This window comes from Salmo trutta, chromosome 7 (assembly GCF_901001165.1).
Source record: "Salmo trutta chromosome 7, fSalTru1.1, whole genome shotgun sequence".
In the NCBI taxonomy this organism is placed as follows: domain Eukaryota; kingdom Metazoa; phylum Chordata; class Actinopteri; order Salmoniformes; family Salmonidae; genus Salmo; species Salmo trutta.
Window position 1 is genome coordinate 36,919,738 of NC_042963.1, and position 19,115 is coordinate 36,938,852.

The 19,115-nt window shown below is 42.8% G+C and overlaps 1 protein-coding gene across 1 annotated transcript; it reads right to left on the minus strand.

The window, feature by feature from the left end:
• Nucleotides 1-8,816: 8,816 nt before the first annotated feature.
• Nucleotides 8,817-19,083, minus strand: LOC115197320 (uncharacterized). The gene is made up of 4 exons (XM_029758718.1): nt 17,451-19,083; nt 16,957-17,173; nt 15,592-15,783; nt 8,817-9,616 (listed from the first exon to the last, which is right to left on the minus strand). Exons 2-4 carry the CDS (start codon nt 17,153-17,155, stop codon nt 9,288-9,290), a joined length of 720 nt encoding a protein of 239 aa, XP_029614578.1. The 5' UTR covers nt 17,156-17,173; nt 17,451-19,083; the 3' UTR covers nt 8,817-9,287.
• Nucleotides 19,084-19,115: the final 32 nt, after the last annotated feature.

Here is a 19,115-nt window from a genome sequence, read left to right on the forward strand (position 1 = left end):
GCAAAGAGATGCCTAGCAGGGCAATAGATAATCTAGTGCAGGGGTGTCAAACTCATTCCTTGGAGGGCCTAGTGTCTGCAGGTATTTCATTTTTTCTTTCAATTAAGACATAGACAACCTGTTGCGGGGAGTTCCTTACGAATTAGTTACCTTAATTCATCAATCAAGTACAAGGGAGGAGTGAAAACCCACAACCACTTGGCCCTCCGTGGAATGAGTTGGAAAACGGTGCTCTAGTGCCATGCAGTATCATCAGCAGAGGAGAGAGAGTGACACATAGCTTTTGATTTGATTTTAGCTGCCAGTAATGAGCAGGAAGTATGTTTGTAAATTAATTTGATCAAGCTATGTAACCTATTGATTCCTTCTTGATGAATAAATAAAACAAAAATGTTTTGGTTTTTCTCTGTAATACTAGCCACCTAACAATTTTATGAAGTTGGCTTTAGCTAGCCAGCTACATAGGTTCCTAATCTCCCAACCTTACCAGCAATTGACAACAATTATTGGGTTATGATACTATATACCAGTGTGGCAGTTGTAATAAACTCCTATGGCATAAAAGTTCTTTAAAAAATCTATGTGCATCATTAATTAAAAGAGGTAAATATACATTTTTTTTACATAGAATTAGGCAAAATGATTATGGCTCTGGCTGTTTCAGGTGGTTGAAAAATACAGGACCACCCCCCTTGACGTACTTCATGCCCCCTCTAAAATAATGGGTGCGTGACGCCCCTTGGCGGTCTGGACGAGATGGGACACCAGTCACAAAGAGCAAAGGCACGCTTAACATTCACCAGGAGAGACGCACAGCCAGGGTCCTCCTCGCAAGAAGGGAGAGCCTGAAGGACACCAGGGCACTGAGTTTACTCTCCTCACGTCCATGTCCACCTTTATCTCTGTCTTTTTCTCTCTCTCTTTTACTCACTGCCTCCTTTTCTCTGGGAGACCAAACATCTTCTGATGTTTCCATTCACTTAGATACTGTAGGCTGACCATTTATATTGAATGACTAAAATGTAAAATGCAATGGAATTGAAGGTAGAGAGCCCATAATAGAGGGACCATATCTATTACATTATAGAAGAGAGAGAGAGTTAAAGAGACAGGGGAGGCAGAGAGAGTGGGAGGGAGGGAATTCTGATGGGCATTTTATCATGACAGGTCTGTGACACAACACAATTCTGACTTCTCAAATCCTCACTCCCTCTGCCTCTCCAACATCTCATAATTTCCACCTCTGTTTCTCCCCTGCTGTCTTGTATTTCTGCATTTCCCCTCAGTGTCTCTGCTCTAACATAACAGCATTTAACTGTCAGAGAAGTTACAAATATGCACAATGAATTATAGAAACCACAGAAAAATACAACTGCAGAGAACACTGAGTTCCTGCTTTATTTCCTAATTTATCACCCTCCAAGACGGAGACAGAGCTGAATAACAGCTGACTTATTAAATCGACCGCCGCATCCTGGCTCCTACTAAATATTCAGAAATATTGTTCTGGATACTTCATCAGGGTTTTTCAGGGTTTGTCTGTTATATATCAAGGCATCCGCACACACGGACACATCATATGAGTCCATCTTCCGTCATTTCATTACTCATCAAATGACAGCAAAAATATAACACGTTACACTAGCACCACCAAAAGGCCAAGTTGGCAAACAACACAAAACCACCCTCTCGTCCTCTCTCTCCCTTTCCCTTCATCCTAAGCTATTATTCTTTTCTGTATTACTCTCTTTCTCCTTTGTCCATCGCTCTTTCGCTCGCTCCATCAGACTGTCTCTCTCTTACCCTCGCTGTTTCTGTCTCTATCTCTCAGGTTGGGGTGAGAGAAAGGTGAAGTGGGTAGAGGAAGTAAGTAGTAGAGGGGTTAAGTGCTAATGTATACGGGTTATATAGAGGGGCAAGGTCACACGATAAAGGAGTCACACTCCCACTATAAAAACTGCCATGTCTTTTTTTTACAGTCAGGAACAAGTCTTAATGCTATGTAGGTGTGTGTTAGTGTTCTTATGCAATACTAACAAGTAATTGTTCAAATATATCTTTCAAGCAAAAAAATCTCAAACTAGTGCTTGGTAATTGAGTCACAGCCAGTTAACATCTTTTTCGGGGGGGGGGGGGGGGGGGGTATATGCACACCTACATAACGTTCTGTTTTTTGTGATAATCCATTAATGTAACATATCATCTAATTAAATACTTAGTTGACTATATCAACACCAATTTTGGTATCATTTGATGTAATATTTCACCATGAAAATCCAAAGAGATGTAACGGAGTTACATGGTAACAGAGTGACAAACGTGCAAAATAGCATATTGCAATACAGTTATCTGTGGATATGTATTTTTAGGACAATTTCCTGATGCAAAATGTTGTATCTATCATGGAGCCATATGGGAGTCATAAAATGCATACAAATGATTTAAAGTAAGATTAATTGTTTTGTTTCTGGGCAGCTGTGACTATCACCCACCACTAATAATTTTTGTTGCATGACAGATACAGTATATTTCAAATCACATCAAATGTATTTATATAGCCCTTCTTACATCAGCTGATATATCAAAGTGCTGTAAAGAAACTCAGCCTAAAACCCCAAAGAGCAAGCAATGCAGGTGTAGAAGCACGGTGGCTAGGAAAAACTCCCTAGAAAGGCCAAAACCTAGGAAGAAACCTAAAGAGGAACCAGGCTATGAGGGGTGGCCAGTCCTCTTCTGGCTGTGCCGGGTGGAGATTATAACAGAACATGGCCAAGATGTTCAAATGTTCATAAATGACCAGCATGGTCAAATAATAGTAATCACAGTGAACAGGTCAGGGTTCCATAGCCGCAGGCAGAACAGTTGAAACTGGAGCAGCAGCACGGCCAGGTGGACTGGGGACAACAAGGAGTCATCATGCCAGGTAGTCCTGAGGCATGGTCCTAGGGCTCAGGTCCCCCAAGAGAGAGAAAGAAAGAAAGAGAGAAAGAGAGAATTAGAGAGAGCATACATAAATTCACACAGGACACCGGATAAGACAGGAGAAATACTCCAGATATAACAGACTGACCCTAGCCACCCGACACATAAACTACTGCAGCATAAATACTGGAGGCTGAGACAGGAGGTGTCAGGAGACACTGTGGCCCCATCCGATGATACCCCCGGACAGGGCCAAACAGGCAGGATATAACCCCACCCACTTTGCCAAAGCACAGCCCCCACACCACTTATTTGAACAATTACTTATTAGTATTGCATTAAAGGACTAACAAATACCTTCAAATACATATATAGCATTAAGATTTGGACCTGATTATAAAAAAAAACATCTGCATATTTCTATAGTGGGAGTGTCACTCCATTACCACATGGCCTTGCCCAAAGGTCTCAAAGGGCCAGGCAGAAAGCCTCAGCTGTGGCTGATCAAATCAAATCAAATCGTATTAGTAGTGTGCGCCGAATACAACAGGTGTAGTAGACCTTACAGTGAAATGCTTACTTAGGAGCCCCTAACCAACAATGCAGTTAAAAAAAATATGGATAAGAATCAGAAATAAAAGTAACAAGTAATTAAAGAGCAGCAGTAAAATAACAATAGCGAGACTATATTCAGGGGGGTACCTGTAGAATCAATGTGCGGGGGCACCGGTTAGTTGAGGTAATATGTACATGTAGGTAAAGTTAGAGTTATGAAGGGCCCTGCTCTTCTTAAATGAAGAGGCCAGGGAAGGGTCACATCTCCATGTATCCACATCTCCATGTATACACAGCCTTCCCTGTAGCTCAGTTGGTAGAGCATGGTGTTTGCAACGCCAGGGTTGTGGGTTTGATTCCCACGGGGGGCCAGCACAGACAAAAAAAAAAAAAAAAATGTATGTATGAAATGTATGCATTCACTACTATAAGTCGCTCTGGATAAGAGTGTCTGCTAAATGACTAAAATGTATGTAAAATGTAATACACAATGTCAAAAAGTGGAAACCCGATCTCTTGAAGAGCAATACAGCACAAGGGAGGTATTCACATCATCAATGTCCTAACATTCAGTGCAGCTGGGTGCACTACATACACAACAACACTACACAAGACCCAACAACACACACAAACCAACACTACACACGCCACAACACAACACCACAAAATCAAATGACAAAATAGGCCACAACACAGCACCATACTGCATGTTTGTTGTCTATGTAGAGAGAAAGAGAGTACTTGATCTTATGCATGGATCACACTGTCTAGCAAGACAACCTTCAATGACATTCCACTCTCATTCCAACACAAATTAATCTCTACCCTGTTGATAAATTGAAAAAGAGACCCAAATCCTTGGTGGATTTAATAACACACTCATTAGCAGGCACCAACAGGGCGGAACTGCCTTTTAATTAGAGCAACACCTGATTAGCAGCCAATTAACAAAGCCAGAGCCTGTTAATTCTCCCCTACTTTAACAAGGATCAGGATGTAAACATGGGGCATGATGGCAGGCAGGCAGCCCACTCTCTCCTCTCCTGTTGGGGAAGTAAGAGAAGAGAGAAGACAGAGAACTAAAGAAGGGCTGTGAGAGACTGGTAGACAGTAGCTTGGCAGTGCTGAGTAAATGGCTGGCATGAGTCAACTGTACTGCTGTATGTGATGGTTCTACTGCTCATAGGGGAAGAGGGGCGTAATAATAAGGCTTTCTGTGGGAGTGCAGTGTGCTATCCAGTGGCTTTGCACTGGCTGGGCAGGGGACTGTTCTTTGGTGATGCCAGGAAGACGTCTGGAGCCTGGTAGAGATACTGGTTAACAGGGCTGAGTAAATAAAAGCAGCAGTTTATTCATCTGTTTTTAAAGGTACAAAATCAACAATATCACAGTGCCACTGCAAAAACTTTGTGATATCATTCACTTTATAGTGGTGATGAGTATCAAGCTTACTGAGAAAATGCACATTCACATAGGACTGTCTTAGAAGTATTAGTTAAACTGTAAATGTATGTATCACTTCCATCTAAATTCAACAAGTAGTGATCCCACTTTGTACACAAACAACCAAAATGTGTGACTTTCCACTTATTAATGTTGAATTCTTGCGAACAGAACATTGCTGCCAAGCTGTATCAAAAATAGATTTTTCAACATCAAACCTTGGTCATACTCACCACATGAGGCTGCTATTGTAACATAAATATTTATTTTACTACACAGAAAATCTTACTGAAAGTACACTTGGCAACAAACAACTACAAATAATGATTTTTTCCTTGCTTGACAAGAACCCTTTATCTAAGCATTGAAACTTTTGGTCACTTTAACCTGTCTGGGCTAGGGGGCAGCATTTTCACGGCCGGATAAAAAACGTACCCGATTTAAACTGGTTACTACTCTTGTCCAGAAACGAGAATATGCATATTATTAGTAGATTTGGATAGAAAACACTCTGAAGTTTCTAAAACTGTTTGAATGGTGTCTGTGAGTATAACAGAACTCATATGGCAGGCAAAAACCTGAGAAAATTCCAAGCAGGAAGTGGCCTGTGTGACAATTTGTAGTTCTCCTTTTGCTTCTCTATCAAAACTACAGAATCTGTGGGGTTACGTGACACTTTCTAAGGCTTCCATTGGCTCTCAGAAGCCTTCAGAAACCGTATTGAGTCATCTCCTGTCTCTGGGCAGAGTATAGCAACTCAGTTTGTCAGTGGACTGCCTGGTGACTAAGAGATTGGAAATGCGCGTTCACGAGACCACACCATTTTTTTTTCCTTTTTGAATGAATACACTATTGTCCGGTTGGAATATTATCGCTATTTTATGAGAAAAATATCATAAAAATTGATTTTAAACAGCATTTGACATGCTTCTAAGTACGGTAATGGAACATTTTGAATTTCTTTGTCTCGATATGCGCTCGCGCGTTACCCTTTGGATAGTGACCTGAACGCACGAACAAAACGGATGTATTTTGACATAACTATGGATTATTTGGAACAAAAACAACATTTCTTGTGGAAGTAGCAATCCTGGGAGTGCATTCTGACGAAGAACAGCAAAGGTAATACAATTTTTCTAATACTAAATCTGAGTTTAGTGTGCCCCGAACTTGGCGGGTGTCAAATTAGCTAGCCGTGATGGCTGAGCTATGTACTCAGAATATTGCAAAATGTGCTTTCGCCGAAAAGCTATTTTAAAATCGGACATAGTGATTGCATAAAGGAGTTCTGTATCTATAATTCTTATAATAATTGTTATGTATTTTGTCAACGTTTATCATGAGGAATTTAGTAAATTCACCGGAAGTTTTTGCTGGGAATGCATGTTCTGAACATCACACGCCAATGTAAAAAGCTGTTTTTGGATATAAATATGAACTTGATTGAACAAAACATACATGTATTGTATAACATAATGTCCTAGGAGTGTCATCTGATGAAGATCATCAAAGGTTAGTGCTGCATTTAGCTGTGTTTTGGGTTTTTGTGACATATATGCTTGCTTGAAAAATGGCTGTGTGGTTATGTCTATGTACTCTCCTAACATTATCTAATGTTTTGCTTCGCTGTAAAGCCTTTTTGAAATCGGACAATGTGGTTACATTAACGAGAGTCTTATCTTTCAAATGGTGTAAGTCGTATGTTTGAAATATTGAAATTATTGCATTTTTGAGGTTTTTGTATTTCGCGCCACGCTCTTCCACTAGCTGTTGAATAGAGTGGGACGCTAACGTCCCACCTAGCCCAGACAGGTTAATAATATTTGTATACTGTTTTACCCACTTTATATGTATATACTGTATTCTATTCAAGGCTTATCCTATATATCTACTGCTGTACACAACTTTTCTATTTATATACTGTCTATACACATACCATTATATATGTGTATGTTTATATACACTACCATTCAAAAGTTTGGGGTCACTTAGAAATGTCCTTGTTTTTGAAAGAAAAGCAAATTTTTGTCCATTAAAATAACATCAAATTAATCAGAAATACAGTTTAGATATTGTTAATGTTGTAAATGACAATTTTAGCTGGAAACAGCTGATTTTTTATGGAATATCTACATAGGCCCTCTATTAGCAACCATCACTCCTGTGTTCCAATGGCACGTTGTGTTAGCTAATCCAAGTTTATCATTTTAATGTACTTGTCCTCTTGCTCAGTTGTGCACCGCGGCCTCCCACTCCTCTTTCTATTCTGGTTAGAGCCAGTTTGCGCTGTTCTGTGAAGAGAGTAGTGCACAGCGTTGTACGAGATCTTCAGTTTCTTGGCAATTTCTCGCATGGAATAGCCTTCATTTCTCAGAACAAGAATAGACTGATCTAAAGTTCTTTGTTTCTGGCCATTTTGAGCCTGTTGCAATTGTTAATATACTGCTCAAAAAAATAAAGGGAACACTAAAATAACACATCCTAGATCTGAATGAATGAAATAATCTTATTAAATCCTTTTTTCTTTACATAGTTGAATGTGCTGACAACAAAATCACACAAAAATAATCAATGGAAATCCAATTTATCAACCCATGGAGGTCTGGATTTGGAGTCACACTCAAAATTAAAGTGGAAACCACACTACAGGCTGATCCAACTTTGATGTAATGTCCTTAAAACAAGTCAAAATGAGGCTCAGTAGTGGGTGTGGCCTCCACGTGCCTGTATGACCTCCCTACAACGCCTGGGCATGCTTCTGATGAGGTAGCGGATGATCTCCTGAGGGATCTCCTCCCAGACCTGGACTAAAGCATCCACCATCCACGGGCGGGCCAGTCCATAGCATCAATGCCTTCCTCTTGCAGGAACTGCTGACACACTCCAGCCACATGAGGTCTAGCATTGTCTTGCATTAGGAGGAACCCAGGCCCAACCGCACCAGCATATGGTCTCACAAGGGGTCTGAGGATCTCATCTCGGTACCTAATGGCAGTCAGGCTACCTCTGGCAAGCACATGGAGGGCTGTGCGGCCCCCCAAAGAAATGCCACCCCACACCATGACTGACCCACCGCCAAACCGGTCATGTTGGAGGATGTTGCAGGCAGCAGAACGTTCTCCACGGCGTCTCCAGACTCTGTCACGTGCTCAGTGTGAACCTGCTTTCATCTGTGAAGAGCACAGGGTGCCAGTGGCGAATTTGCCAATCTTGGTGTTCTCTGGCAAATGCCAAACATCCTGCACGGTGTTGGGCTGTAAGCACAACCCCCACCTGTGGACGTCGGGCCCTCATATCACCCTCATGGAGTCTGTTTCTGACCGTTTGAGCAGACACATGCACATTTGTGGCCGGCTGGAGGTCATTTTGCAGGGCTCTGGCAGTGCTCCTCCTGCTCCTCCTTGCACAAAGGCGGAGGTAGCGGTCCTGCTGCTGGGTTGTTGCCCTCCTACGGCCTCCTCCACGTCTCCTGATGTACTGGCCTGTCTCCTGGTAGCGCCTCCATGCTCTGGACACTACGCTGACAGACACAGCAAACCTTCTTGCGACAGCTCGCATTGATGTGCCATCCTGGATGAGCTGCACTACCTGAGCCACTTGTGTGGGTTGTAGACTCTACCACTAGAGTGAAAGCACCGCCAGCATTCAAAAGTGACCAAAACATCAGCCAGGAAGCATAGGAACTGAGAAGTGGTCTGTGGTCACCACCTGCAGAACCACTCCTTTATTGGGGGTGTCTTGCTAATTGCCTATAATTTCCACCTGTTGTCTATTCCATTTGCACAACAGCATGTGAAATTTATTGTCAATCAGTGTTGCTTCCTAAGTGGACAGTTTGATTTCACAGAAGTGTGATTGACTTGGAGTTACATTGTGTTGTTTAAGTGTTCCCTTTATTTTTTTGAGCAGTGTATATTGTTAATGTTGTAAATTACATATATATATTCCGAACTCTGACATTGCTCGTTATTTGACACTCTGACATTGCTAGTTATTCGTTATTTTTGGGATTTGTCTGTTTTGTTTTGTTAGGTATTTCTGCACTGTTTGTGCTAGAAACATAAGCTTTTCCCTGCACCTGCGATAACATCTGTAAAATATGTGTGTGAAACCAATGAAATTTGATTTGATTAGTCTAATATTACATATTCTCAGAGTGCGTCTGTAAACATTCTCCTACAGTGGAGAAATCTCTGATACAGACACAGACTAGAAGCTCCTCTCCCTGGAGAACTGCTAGTGTGAACATGGACCCCTATCAGCTGTGTGCCCAGTCCAGTCCCGTTCTGTAGTCAGCTCAGTCTCTGAGCCTGAAGAAGGTTACACTAATACTCCATCACTGTCCTGTGTCCTCTCTCTTCCTCCTCTCAGTGTACAGACATGTACCTCCTCAGCCCTCTCGCAATGTCTTCATCACTCTGGTCTTCATGACAACGCTGGTGACTCACGATGAATGAGCGCTGGGCGTACGGTACCTGGGAGGCGCCCTGCCACCCATCGGCAGCCTTCATGAGATCTGGCAGGATGTCCGGGACCACACACTGCTCCACCAGGAAGACTACAGGCAGAGCAACCAATAGCAGGGCCCAGCCAAGGGCACCCAGCCAAAAGGAGGAGCCCAGGCATGTAAAGTCATCGCTGATCTCCACCCGGTGCTGGTAGGTGAAGAGGGACCAGCTGAGGAGGAAGAAGAATCCTAGAGAGAGACAGAGAGGGAGGAGAAGAGAAGAGCGGAGTCAGTCAAGTCATCATCGGTAGATAGAAGGAGTCTAAGGAGTCTAGACAGAGGAATCTGAGTGTTTACTGAAGGCAATACACAGGCAATCCATCTTCACTAATATACCTGTGTGAAAACACTCAACAAAAGCTCCTCCACCATAAAATAGGAGTGAGCAGAAAAGAAAGTAGATTAACATAAGCAGTGACAGGAAAGGGAAATGTTCTCTGAAAACATGTTTTGTATTGAAAAAAGCAACATAGATAGATGCTTGCAGGATGTCAAATCAATGCGCCAAATACAACAGGTACCATACAGTGAAATGTTTACTTACAAGCCCTAACCAACAATGCAGTTAAAATATATATATATATTTATAAAAAATAAAAAATAAGAATAAGAAATAAAAGTAACAATTAAAGAGCAGCAGGAAAAGAACAATAGCGAGGCTATATACAGGGGTACCGGTTAGTCAAGGTAATTGAGGTTTGGGGATAGAAGCTGTTTAGAAGCCTCTTGGACCAAGACTTGGCACTCCAGTACTGCTTGCCATGCGGTAGCAGAGAGAACAGTCTATGATTAAGGTGGCTGGAGTCGTTGACAATTTTTAGGGCCGTCCTCTGACACCCCATGTTATAGAGGTCCTGGATGGCAGGAAGCTTGGCCCCAGTGTAACCGATGTGAAATGGCTAGTTAGTTAGCGGGGGTGCGCGCTAATAGCGTTTCAATCGGTGACGTCACTCTCTCTGAGACTTGAAGTAGGGTTTCCCCTTGCGTTGCAAGGGCCGTGGCTCTTGTGGCGCGATGGGTAACGATGCTTCGGTGGGTGTCAGTTGTTGATGTGTGCAAGGGTCCCTGGTTCGAGCCCGGGTTGCGGCGAAGAGAGGGACGGAACCTACACTGTTACATTCATGCTGTTGACCCGGATCATTGGTTGCTGCGGAAAAGGAGGAGGTCAAAGGGGGGGTGAGTGTAACCGATGTGAAATGGCTAGTTAGTTAGCGGTGGTGCGCGCTAATAGCATTTCAATCGGTGACGTCACTCTCTCTGAGACTTGAAGTAGGGTTTCCCCTTGCGTTGCAAGGGCCGTGGCTCTTGTGGCGCGATGGGTAACGATGCTTCGGTGGGTGTCAGTTGTTGATGTGAGCAAGGGTCCCTGGTTCGAGCCCGGGTTGGGGCGAAGAGAGGGACGGAACCTACACTGTTACACCAGTAATGTACTGGGCCGTACGTTCTACCCTCTGTAGCGCCTTGCGGTCGGAGGCTGAGCAGTTGCCACCAGTCAGGATGCTCTCGATGATGCAGCTGTAGTACCTTTTGAGGATCTGAGGACCCATGCCAAATCTTTTAAGTCTCCTGAGGGGGAATAAGTTTCGTCGTGCCCTATTCACGACTGTCTTGGTGTGCTTGGACCATGTTAGTTTGTACTGGGCCGTACGTTCTACCCTCTGTAGCGCCTTGCGGTCGGAGGCTGAGCAGTTGCCACCAGTCAGGATGCTCTCGATGATGCAGCTGTAGTACCTTTTGAGGATCTGAGGACCCATGCCAAATCTTTTAAGTCTCCTGAGGGGGAATAAGTTTCGTCGTGCCCTATTCACGACTGTCTTGGTGTGCTTGGACCATGTTAGTTTGTTGGTGATGTGGACATCAAGGAACTTGAAGCTCTCAAACTGCTTCACTACAGCCCCGTCGATGAGAATTGAGGGAGAGGTTGTCCTGGCACTACACGGCCAGGTCTCTGACCTCCTCCCTATAGGCTGTCTCGTCGTTGTCTGTGATCAGGCCTACCATTGTTGTGTCATCGGCAAACCTCTTAGTGACCCCTTAACACGCGAATCCCGTTAGCGGGATCGATTTGACAACAGCCAGTGAAATAGCACAGCGCCAAATTCAAAAAACAAAAATCTCATAATTCAAATTTCTCACACATACAGTATTATACATAATTTTAAAGATAAGATTCTCGTTAACCTCTCTAGGGTAGGTGGCACCAAATCGTCCCACCTACGTAACAGCCAGTGGAATCCTGTGGCGCGTTATTCAAATACCTTAGAAATGCTATTACTTCAATGACAGATGACACACCTAGGACATTATGTTATACAATACATGCATGTTTTGTTCAATCAAGTTCATATTTATATCAAAAACCAGCTTTTTACATTAGCATGTGACGTTCAGAACTAGCATACCCCCCGCAAACTTCCGCCGAATTTACTAACAATTTACTAAATTACTCACGATAAACGTTCACAAAAAGCATAACAATTATTTTAAAAATTATAGATACAGAACTCCTCTATGTACTCGATATGTCCGATTTTAAAATAGCTTTTTGGTGAAAGCACATTTTGCAATATTCTAAGTAGATAGCCCGGCATCACAGGGCTAGCTATTTAGACACCCAGCAAGTTTAGCCTTCACCAAACTCCAATTTACTATTAGAAAAGTTTGATTACCTTTGGTGTTCTTCGTCAGAATGCACTCCCAGGACTTCTACTTCAATAACAAATGTTGGTTTGGTCCCAAATAATCCATAGTTATGTTCAAACAGCGGCGTTTTGTTTGTGCGTTCAAGACACTATCCGAATGGTAAATAAGGGTTACGAGCACGGCGCATTTCGTGACAAAAAAAATCGAAATATTCCATTACCGTACCTCGAAGCATGTCAACCGCTGTTTAAAATCATTTTTATGCCATTTTTCTCGTAAAAAAGCGCTAATATTCCGACCGGGAATCTGCGTTTAGGTAAATAGACGAAAGAAAATAAAGCACAGGATCGACTTGTGCACGCGCCTAAGCCCATTATCCTCTTATCGGCCACTTGCCAAAAGCGCAAATGTGTTTCAGCCTGGGGCTGGAATGACATCATTCAGCTTTTTCCCGGGCTCTGAGAGCCTATGGGAGCTGTAGGAAATGTCACGTTACAGCAAAGATCCTCAGTCTTCAATAAACAGAGACAAGAAGAACAAGATCTTGTCAGAGGGCACTTCCTTTAAGGAATCTTCTCAGGTTTTTGCCTGCTATATGAGTTCTGTTATACTCACAGACACCATTCAAACAGTTTTAGAAACTTTAGGGTGTTTTCTATCCAAATAATTATATGCATATTCTAGTTACTGGGTAGGAGTAGTAACCAGATTAAATCAGGTACGTTTTTTATCCGGCCGTGTAAATACTGCCCCCTAGCCCTAACAGGTTTTAATCTAATCCGATTTCAAAAAGGCTTTACGGTGAAAGCAAAACATTAGATTATGTTAGCACATCACCTAAACAAGAAAAGCCAAACATCCATTTTGCAAGTAAGGAGAGGTGTCACAAAAACCACAAATACAGCTAAAATTAATTACTAACCTTTGACGATCTTCATCAGATGACACTCCCAGGACTCAATGTTAGACAATACATGTATGTTTTGTTAGATAAAGTTCATATTTATATCCAAAAAACACATTTTACATTGGCGCGTGATGTTCAGAAAATGTATTGCCACCCAAAACTTCCGTTGAATGAGCACATCAATTTACAAAAATACTCATCATAAACGTTGATAAACTTTACAACAGTTATTGAAAGAATTATAGATATACTACTCCTTAATGCAACCGCTGTGTCAGATTTTAAAATAGCTTTTCGGTGAAATCACATTTTTCAATATTCTGAGTACAGAGCTCACCATCAAAGCAAGCTATACAGATACCAGCAAAGTTCTGGAGTCAACTAAACTCAGAATTAGTATTATAAATATTCACTTACCTTTGCTGATCTTCGTCAGAATGCACTCCCAGGACTCCGAATACCAAAAGAAATGTTCGTTTTGTTCGAAATACTCCAAATTTATGTCCAAATACCTCCGTTTTGTTTGTGCGTTCAGATCACTATCCAAAGGCATAACGCGCAAGCGTAAATCCAGACACGAAAAGTCAAAATGTTCCATTACCGTTCGTAGAAACATGTCAAACGTTGTTTACAATCAATCCTTAGGGTCTTTTTAACATAAAACGTTGATAATATTCCAACCGGACAATAGCGTATTCATTTGAGAAGAAAAAGAAGGAACGGCGCGCTCACGGCTCGCGCATAACCAAGTCCTTTGTCCTTAGGCAGTCCACTGATTGACTGAGCTCCTATTTTCTGCCCAGTAACAGGAGAAGGATGAAACAAGTTTCTAAAGGCTGTTGACAGCCAATGGAAGCCTTACGAAGTGCAATGTGACCCCACAGACACTGTAGTTTTGATAGGGATTCAAAAGAAAAACTACAATTCTCAGATTTCCCACTTCCTGGTTGGATTTTTCTCAGGTTTTTGCCTGCCATATGAATTATGTTATACTCACAGACATCATTCAAACAGTTTTAGAAACTTCAGAGTGTTGTCTATCCAAATCTACTAATAATATGCATATCCTACCTTCTGAGTCTGAGTAGGAGGCAGTTTAATTTGGGCACGTTTTTCATCCGAATGTGAAAATACTGCCCCCTATCCTTAACAGGTTTTAATGATGGTGTTGGAGTAGTGCCTGGCCGTGCAGTCATGAGTGAACGGTAGTACAGGAGGGGACTAAACACGCACCCCTGAGGGGCCTCCGTGTTGAGGATCAGCGTAGCGGATATGTTGTTACCTACCCTTACCACCTGGGGGCGGCCCATCAAGAAGTCCAGGATCCAGTTGCAGAGGGAGGTGTTTAGTCCCAGGGTCCTTAGCTTAGTGATGAGCTTTGAGGGCACTATGGTATTGAACGCTGAGCTGTAGTCAATGAATAGCATTCTCATATAGATGTTCCTTTTGTCCAGGTGGGAAAGGGCAGTGTGGAGTGCAATAGAGATTGCATCATCTGTGGATCTGTTAGGGTGGTATGCAAATTGGAGTGGGTCTAGGGGTTCTGGGATAATGGTGTTGATGTGAGCCATGACCAACCTTTCCAAGCACTTCATGGCTACAGATGTGAGTGTTACGGGTCATTAGTCATTTAGGCAAGTGTCCTTAGTGTTCTTGGGCACAGGGACTATGGTGGTCTGCTTGAAACTTGTTGGTATTACAGACAGGGTGAGGTTGAAAATGTCAGTGAAGTCACTTGCCAGTTGGTCAGCTCGTGCTCGGAGTACATGTCCTGGTAATCCGTCTGGCCCTGCGGCCTCGTGAATGTTGACCTGTTTAAAGGTCTTACTCACATCGGCTGCGGAGAACGGGATCACTCAGTCGTCCGGACCAGCTGATGCTCTCATACATGTTTCAGTGCTACTTGCCTCGAAGCGAGCATTGAAGTAATTTAGCTCATCTGCTAGGCTCGTGTCACTGGGCAGCTCTTGGCTGTGCTTCCCTTTTTAGTCTGTAATAGTTTGCAAGCCCTGCCACATCCGACGAGCGTATGTGCCAGTGTAGTATGATTCGATCTTATTCCTCTATTGATGCATTGCCTGTTTGATGGTTCGTTGGAGGGCATAGCAGGATTTCTTCTAAGCTTCCGGGTTAGAGTCCCACTCCTTGAAAGCGGCAGCTCTACTCTTTAGCTCAGTGCGGATGTTGCCTGTAATCCATGGCTTTTGGTTGAGGTATGTACGTACAGTCAATGTGGGGACGACGTCATCGATACACTTATTGATGAAGCCAGTGACTGATGTGGTCTGTGCTGTAGCAGTCCTGTAGCTTAGCATCTGTTTCATTTGACCACTTTTTTATAGACCGAGTCACTGATGCTTCCTGCATTAATTTTTGCTTGTAAGCAGAAATCAGGAGGATATAATTATGGTCAGATTTGCAAATGGAGTGCGAGGGAAAGCATTGTACGCATCTCTGTGTGTGGAGTAAAGGTGGTCTAGTGTTTTTTTCTCTATGGTTGCACATTTAACATGCTGGTGGAAATGTGGTAAAACGGATTTAAAAGCCTCTGTTCCAATACTTTACACATGCACCCTTTCTTCCTTTCAGGCCTGCGCCCTGGACCCATACTGACCTGTGGGTCCCAGAGTGAGGAGCAGCAAGACGGTGGGGTAGAGGGCCTGGCCTGCCATGAGGAGGGATCGGGTGTTGGAGTAAGAGCGCACTGTCTGGGATGTCCAGCAGAGGGCAAACACGAGGCACAGAGCCCCCGAATTCACAGCCATGAGGAATGACAGCACCCCAAACACTTGCTCTGCCTCCAGGGCTGAAGACACACACACACACACAGTGGTTATAATATGTAAACAGTGACACATGATTTTACAGTGACTTGTAATAATTTCTGCCTCGGACAGTGTTTCTCAGTTATGTGTACGTTGAACTCTTCTTCCTCTCAGCAGTGAACTAGAGTTCATGTCTAAACCTGTCTACATCTGCAGGCTATATTCAAGTCCAACATAGAAGAGAGAGAAATAACAACCGGCTATGTCACTTCTGAAAAACTCTTCAAGATCCCAATAATGATTCTGAATGGAGACGAATACAAGGGCCATTGTCAATGTCAATACAATGACAATACACAATGGCGTGTATTGTCAAATTAGCTGCTGATCTATCATTCTAACATTGTCCATCTTTGATGTCATACTAAACAGAGAACAACAGTGAGAGGCCATTGATTTAATCAGACACCCTTGCTGCCTCAAAACCACACTAAACAGCTGTCAGGGAACAGGTTTGTGAGAGGCCCTAAAAGTTCATCAATAGAAATAAAGCCTCCACACAGCATACGTCGCTGCCGTTAATATACATTTAATGGATGCAGGAATATAGCAGGGGAGCAGCATGTACTGTATGCAAGCTTTTCTATATTTAACGTCAGCTTTTTCTTTGCCCCAGCACTGGTGGAGGGATTTGGGATGTGTATATTACCTGTTGTACACCCTCTTCAGCCCTAAAAGTTTAACGTGACCCTCCCATCTCCCTCTCCTCATGCTCTCTGAGAATGTGGATGATTGCTTCAGAAGCAAGTTCACACCTGTTCACATTACTGGGATTCTGAGGGAAAACTCCACAGTGCCAAAGGCAGACAGCCAACCTTAAGTGTAACTAAAATGTTCAACAACACTCACAGTTAAGCCACTCCTTGTACATCTGCTACCTTTAGCATTCCATTAGGTGCAACCACACACTTTGAATTAGCAACCAGGTCTCTGATTTTTATCTCAATGAGAATAACCTGCTAAAATAAAGGTAAAATACATGTTTCTAAGCAGATGGTATTACCGTGATTAATTTAAAACATTATACATGAAATTGTATAAACATGTCACTGACGTTAATACACCCTGCTTACACAGGGGTAATAAACATTTCTCATTCTGAGTCTAACAGAGCCAAAGTTGATGCTGATGGTCAATGTAGCTTCTTGACTCACCGTTAAAGATGATGCCCCCAGTCTTGTCACCATCACTGTCTGTGTTGGTGCTGTTGTTGCCTATAGACCACAGTCCCTGGTCATTGAGCCAGCGAGGGGTCCAAACAGAGTAGGCCACGCACAGACACCCTGCCAGCCCCACACATGACTCCGCCAACCTGAACTGACTCACTGAGTCTCCCACCTCTAACACCTTCATACTAACAGACTGAGGGGGCTGAGAGAAAAGAGAATGAGACAGGGAGACAGTAGGAGAGCAGGGAGAGGGGGAGAGAAGGGGTGATGTGGCGAGACAGAGGGTGGAGCATTCACAGGTAAATCTACTACAGTATCAATCTGTTTAAAAACGTTCATCCTTATCAGTAACAGTTCAAAGTTTAAAAGGTATATAAAAGAGAAATTCAATTGGCGCCATAAATCAACAGAGCAATGTAGAGTGAATCAGCTACACGACATTAGCAACAGACAGACTGTATAGGACATTTTCATCTTACCTTTAATTTCGTTTTGTTGATACAGAGGATCAGACAATCTTGTTATGTTGAACTCTGTCTGAACTGTGGACTCCTGAACGCTGGATTAGAGTGTGCGATGAAGCTTTGTATAAATCTCCCCAGCATGAGGAGAGCAGGGGCAGGTCAGATGCGTGATGGACTACTGTACAATGAGTTCATTGCCATCAAACACTCAGATACAGTGACTCACACTACCAGTGTACCACAGTCAGGAACACACACAGTGGTGGAATATGACTCTAAATATTTTCCTCTGTGTTGCTCTCCGCCTCCCCACTACAGTGGAAACCCCCCACTCAGTGTTTGAGTTCCCCCAGCATCTCTTGGCTGTGACACAAAGGCTCATGCCGTTAGGAAAGTGAAAACAGCACTGTCTCCCTCTACCATATCCACCATGGTAGTGAAAGGACAATAGTCAAACAACTTTCTTTTAGTGTATTTATCTGTTTTGAAGGGTGAGGACACTTTTAAAGCTTGGTCCCTGTTCCCTCACTCTGCAGTGGAGTACAAAGGACAGGTTATCATCATGGGGGGAAAGATACCCCCCACCACACACACACAAACACTTCATGTTTCACACCTCGCCCACAAGAGTAAGTAACATGATGCTTTCACCAGATCACAATCAACCACATGCTCCCACTCAGCCATGACATTATAGCTGCCATGTGTTGGTGAACAGGGGGTCGTATGTGTGTGTGTGTGTGTGTATGAACTCAGGAAAGGAAACTCCACTCTCTCACACACACTGGGTACCCCCACACAAATCAAAACCTCCAGCTTCCTTTTCTAGTCCCCAGTCAGAGCAGGGTCATCTTGGAAAAACCTCACCAACCCAGAGCCAAACTGTCAACAACAGCCTATGCAACTTTTACTGGTCAATTACTATGTATCAAAATGCAGGCAAAAACAGATTATGTTGTGTCCTTGGAATATCTACAGTAACAAAAACAGGTAACATTATACTTCAATCATTTGGGTTTCAAAACTATTTCATGTGAGTTTCACTTCCTTGATTTACCAACTAAAAAATGTAGTCTACAGTATTTAGGCTTTCACTAGAATTGATTTGGAAAACCACATATGGTACTTCTCCACAAGTGGTAAAAATAAGGCTTTTATTGAACGTTGACCAATTTATCAACATTAAGACTTGGTGAAATATTCAGAACCATTTACTGTACATATGTATACAGTATTAACAACAACTCTCTTAAAAGCTCAGGAATGGTACTATAGATGACCAAGTCATAAACATATAACCATATTCAAGGTTAATTATTAAAGTGGATTACAGAACAAAAGTACAACCAGAAAACAAGTTATAACTAAAGTATAAAATGTATTTGACAGAGACTTAAACTCAACTCTGTATATTCGTTTGAGTCAACATTGGAATTCAATGAACAGAACTGCAGAGATTACAGCACAGCCTGATACACTGACTTCTGGCTGAAATAATGAAGAACAGCTCTCATAACAACAAAAAATTAAGACATTCTGATGTGGGCAAACTGGGGAACCTTTGTCGCCTATCCTGACTGATGTCCTTTCTTGCCTCCTGTCCTTTCCTTCCGCCTCCCCTCTCCCCCCTCCTCTAACCATCCTCCCCATCCCCTCCTCTCCATCCTCTCCTCTCTATCC